This window comes from Callionymus lyra, chromosome 1 (assembly GCF_982586985.1).
Source record: "Callionymus lyra chromosome 1, fCalLyr1.hap1.1, whole genome shotgun sequence".
Lineage (NCBI taxonomy): Eukaryota > Metazoa > Chordata > Actinopteri > Syngnathiformes > Callionymidae > Callionymus > Callionymus lyra.
In genome coordinates, this window is record NC_141818.1 from 49,349,158 (window position 1) to 49,354,157 (window position 5,000).

General features: G+C 45.5%; 1 protein-coding gene and 1 pseudogene across 1 annotated transcript in view; one reads left to right on the forward strand and one right to left on the reverse strand.

Moving 5' to 3' along the window:
• The window catches only part of LOC148090009 (voltage-dependent calcium channel gamma-1 subunit-like), a 20,886-nt gene extending 20,647 nt beyond the window's left edge, over window positions 1–239 (reverse strand). The window contains exon 1 of the mRNA XM_087785565.1: window positions 1–239. This exon is cut by the window's left edge and continues 186 nt beyond it. Within this exon, the coding sequence (XP_087641691.1) occupies window positions 1–52 (52 nt within the window). The 5' untranslated portion in view covers window positions 53–239.
• A 973-nt stretch (window positions 240–1,212) lies between these two features.
• LOC148090010 (uncharacterized) overlaps window positions 1,213–5,000 on the forward strand; it is a 6,368-nt pseudogene continuing 2,580 nt past the window's right edge.

Here is a 5,000-nt window from a genome sequence, read left to right on the forward strand (position 1 = left end):
TCCCCACCAGCAGCACGAAGATGGCCACCTTGATCTTGGTGCGCTTGTGCATGATCTTCCTCTGGGTTCTTCCTCGCGGTTCTTGGTCACGGTTCCTCGTCACAGTTCTTGGTCACGGTTCCTTCCTCGGGAGGTTCAGATCCCACTTTACCACTCGAGTCACAAGGAAAGACCTGCAGGTCCAGACCTTCGGAGACTGTGAGTGTGTGGTTGAGGAGTGTGTGTGTGAAAGTGTGTGTGTGTGTGAGGAGTGTGTGTGTGAAAGTGTGTGTGTGTGTGAGGAGTGTGTGTGTGTGTGTGTTCAGGGGTGGGGCAGAACTGCAGCTATAAATGTCTCTGGTGATTCAAGAAGTCCAGCTGGCCTCTGATCCGGTGACAGTCGCGGATGCTTCAGATGCTGCGACAAATTGACCAAAACTTTTCGTGCCATGTTGTTATTCCTAAGGAAGACTTTTTGTATAAAATTGTTTGATTATAGTTGAAAATTGTTTGATTATAGTTGAAAATTGTTTGATTATAGTTGAAAATTGTGTTATCGTTGAAAATTGTTTGATTCTAGTTGAAAATGTTTGATTATAATTGAAAATTGTTTGATTATAGTTGAAAATTGTTTAATTATAGTTGAAAATTGTTTGACTGCCGGGATAATGGGTGGAAAGCATGGCTGATGACGGTGGAAGTGAGATGTCGAGGGTTCCCAGCTCAATCAGTGTGGGATCTATTGACCAAGGCTGGACTGAGAGGCCACTTAAGAAAAGCAGCAGTTCACAGGCTGGGAGAAGCGTAAGAAAGAGCCTCCTGTTGGCTCTGGCGCTGGAGAGAACACAAGCTGGAAGCCTGGGGAGAGAGGCAGTGACTTGGCCAGTCACTGCAGACCCACCAACTAGAGGGTGTTGTGGTTAAGGGTCGAAACGCCCAGTGAAGGTTGGGGACCACCTGATGACCTCTCTCCCAGGCCAAGGATTCACCCATTAGAAATGGGTGTATACTAGCATCCCAGATGTATTATGCAACTGAACTCCCTGGGTAACCAGTGACTTCCAGGAAAGTCTGGATGGCAACCGAGGAAGGTCGGTGACGCTGGAGAGTCAGCTGACCTCCAGGAAAGACAGGCGGGGTAACAGGGGCCAGCAGCACTCGTAAGAGGGCACCAAGCAACTACAGAATCGACAAAAGAGCAATACCCCCAGAGCCTCCCGAAAGGGGGGGAGGATGAGATTCAATGGCTACGACTCGGACAGTGACACAGATGCAGAGAAGGCTCAGGCAAACCACCTTGACCGGGGAGGTACCAGAAGTAAAATGCAGTTGAGGAAGGATCTGCAAAAGTACAAGAGGGCTCAAAATACACCAGAGCAAGTCCAAGTGCGGAGAGGGACGGATGCAAGCACACCGCTCAGATCTCTCATCTGGTGAGACGCAGGAGAATTCTAGGCAGGAAGCACACCACAGTCCTAGTGATCTCTCAGTGCCGGCCATCCCCCAAGCGCACACAAGTAGAGCCTCTAACACCACTCCAGAAAGCCCACCCCAGCCAACGAGGGAAAGAATCAAGTGGCCCAAGTCGAGTGATAAAAACGACTGGTCCATGTTAGATGAAGATCTGGACAAGGTGCTTGGAGCAGTTCAAGCTGGATCAGCAGAAAGGAAGGTGGATTCACTGACAGCCATTACCTACAACATGGCAAAAGAACGGTTTGGAACCATGCTCAGAAAAGAGTAGAAAGAAAGACCAGAAAGAAATGAAAACAGAAGAGAAAGAAAGATCAAACAACTTAGGAAGGAGATTAAGACCTAGGCTAGTGCAGGAGAGAAGGAAGGAATAAAGGAGCTGACTGCCAGTCTCTGTGAACAGCTCATCAGGATAAGAAGAGCTGAGAGGTTCAAACAGCGGCGGAAGAAGCAGGAAGCTGCATGAGCCCAGTTTATAAAGGACCCCTACTGCTTCACAAAATCACATCATGGGGAGGTGAGGTCTGGGACTCTATCAAGTTCCAAAGAGGAGGTGGAGCAGTCTGTGGAGGAGATATTTACTGACCCTTCAAGAGAGAAAGCCTTGGAAGGAAACCATGGGCTTGCTATCACCAACCTACCTACCACACCCCTTAGCACAGAGTGTCCATCATGCAGAGAGGTTCAAGAGGTTGTCAAGCACGCAAGATCATCTTCTGCCCCAGGTCCCAGTGGTTTACCGTACAAAGTATACAAGAAATACCCCAAGCTCCTCCGAAGGCTGTGGAGGCTTACGCAGGTGATTTGGTGATTTCCGAACTATCTTCCTACTTAGTGTGGAGGGAAAGATTTTCTTTTCTGTGCTTGCCAGAAGAATAAGCAGCTAAATGACCCAAAATGGATATATTAACACTTCTATTCAGAAGGGCGGTATCGAAGGGTTCCCCGGGTGATTGGAGCATACAGGGATCCTCAGCCAACTCATTCAGGAAGCAAAGAAGAAGAAAGGCAGCTTAATGGTTGTCTGGCTTGACTTTGCGGTCGCATATGGGTCTATTCCCCACAACTTGATCCAAGTGGCTTTGGACTACTACCACATCCCACATAACATCCAGGGCATGATCACCAGCTACTTGAGAGACATCAAGCTTAGATTCCAGTCTGCTAAGTTTACAAAAAAGTGGCAGCCAGTAGAGAAAGGCATAGTGACAGGATGCACAATCTCTCCCATTTTGTTCATCATGGGAATGAACCTTATCATCACAGCAGCAAGTGTAAAGGCAAGAGGGCCAAAGACCGCTGCAGGTTGTCAACAGCCGGTGATAGGGGCATTCATGGATGACCTTACCGTGATAACACCAACTCACGTGCAGGCAAGATGTGTCCTGGCAGAACTGGATCGTATGGCCACCTGGGCAAAGATGGTCTTCAAGCCCAAGAAATCAAGGAGCCTGGTGATCCAAAAGGGCCAAACGACTGGAAGGTTTGAGCTACTTGTTCAAGGGGAAGTGATCCCTAACATCCAGGGAAACCCAATAAAATGCCTTGGAAAGTGGTATGATGATTCCCTGTCAGACAAGAACAGCATCTCCAGCACCGTAAAGCAAGTTGAGGATTGGCTGTATAAGATTGATAAGTCTGGCCTGCCTGGAAAGTACAAGTGCTGGATATACCAACATGGCCTAGACTCATGTGTCTTCTTACCGTGTACGAGGTGCCCCTGTCATCTGTTGAAGCAATGGAGAGGAAGTTCAACAAACACCTTCGTAGATGGTTAGGAATACCCCCAAGCTTTACAGCTGTGGTGGAAGAGTTCAAAGTTGCCAAGTGCAGACTGTCCCTGACATACCGGGACTCTCAAGATCAACTCACCAGGGAAGCAGGAGTCAGAACAAGATCTGGCCGCAAGTGGGCAACAATTACCCAGGCAGAATGTTCTCTAAGGACCAAAGACATCATTGGGAACCCTTTCACGGGTAGACAGGGGCTGGGTTCATCACATTTTCAGCAGTGGTCAAAGTCCACTCCTAGGGAGAAGAGAGCTTTGATCCAAGAGGAAGTCCGAAACCTTGAGGAAGAACGAAGAAGAGCAAAATCTATCGAGCTTGCAACTCAAGGAGCCTGGACTGGTTATTTGAAAAAAAATTGGTTATATTGATTTGATTTTTTGCACATAGAGTTCGATTTTCTAATGACAATAATTCAAAAGTAATAAATGTGACTCCAGACCAAACCAACAGAGCTCGAGCCACAGGATCGTGTTCTTCTACCTCATCACATGTTGTTCAATGAAGAGATGGAACTGATGACCTCACACATGATTCAACTGACAAATGTGAGGTCGACCTTTGACCTCCTGACCTCCGACCTCCTGACTGAACTGGTCACAAATATCTTTACAACTTCATACCAGAGTATTTTGGTTCAAAAGACAAAACCCTGAACATGTTTGGAATTCACGTCTATTCAACTTCAAGTATGACGTTTTTCTTCAGTGTGTGTTGTTGTGATGTGTGACTCTATTGTATAATCAGTGTGTGTGTTGTTGTGATGTGTGACTCTATTGTATCATCAGTGTGTGTGTTGTTGTGATGTGTGACTCTATTGTATCATCAGTGTGTGTGTTGTTGTGATGTGTGACTCTATTGTATCATCAGTGTGTGTGTTGTTGTGATGTGTGAGTCTATTGTATAATCAGTGTGTGTGTTGTTGTGATGTGTGAGTCTATTGTATCATCAGTGTGTGTGTGTTGTTGTGATGTGTGAGTCTATTGTATCATCAGTGTGTGTGTGTTGTTGTGATGTGTGAGTCTATTGTATCATCAGTGTGTGTGTGTTGTTGTGATGTGTGACTCTATTGTATCATTAGTGTGTGTGTGTTGTTGTGATGTGTGACTCTATTGTATCATTAGTGTGTGTGTGTTGTTGTGATGTGTGAGTCTATTGTGTCATCAGTGTGTGTGTGTTGTTGTGATGTGTGACTCTATTGTATCATCAGTGTGTTGTTGTTGTGATGTGTTCGACTCTATTGTATCATCAGTGTGTGTGTTGTTGTGATGTGTGACTCTATTTTATCATCAGTGTGTGTGTGTTGTTGTGATGTGTGACTCTATTGTATCATCAGTGTGTTGTTGTTGTGATGTGTGACTCTATTGTATCATCAGTGTGTGTGTTGTTGAGATGTGTGACTCTATTGTGTCATCAGTGTGTGTGTTGTTGTGATGTGTGACTCTATTGTATCATTAGTGTGTGTGTGTTGTTGTGATGTGTGAGTCTATTGTATCATTAGTGTGTGTGTGTTGTTGTGATGTGTGAGTCTATTGTATCATTAGTGTGTGTGTGTTGTTGTGATGTGTGACTCTATTTTATCATCAGTGTGTGTGTGTTGTTGTGATGTGTGACTCTATTGTATCATCAGTGTGTGTGTGTGTTGTTGTGATGTGTGACTCTATTTTATCATCAGTGTGTGTGTGTTGTTGTGATGTGTGACTCTATTGTATCATCAGTGTATTGTTGTTGTGATGTGTGACTCTATTGTATCATCAGTGT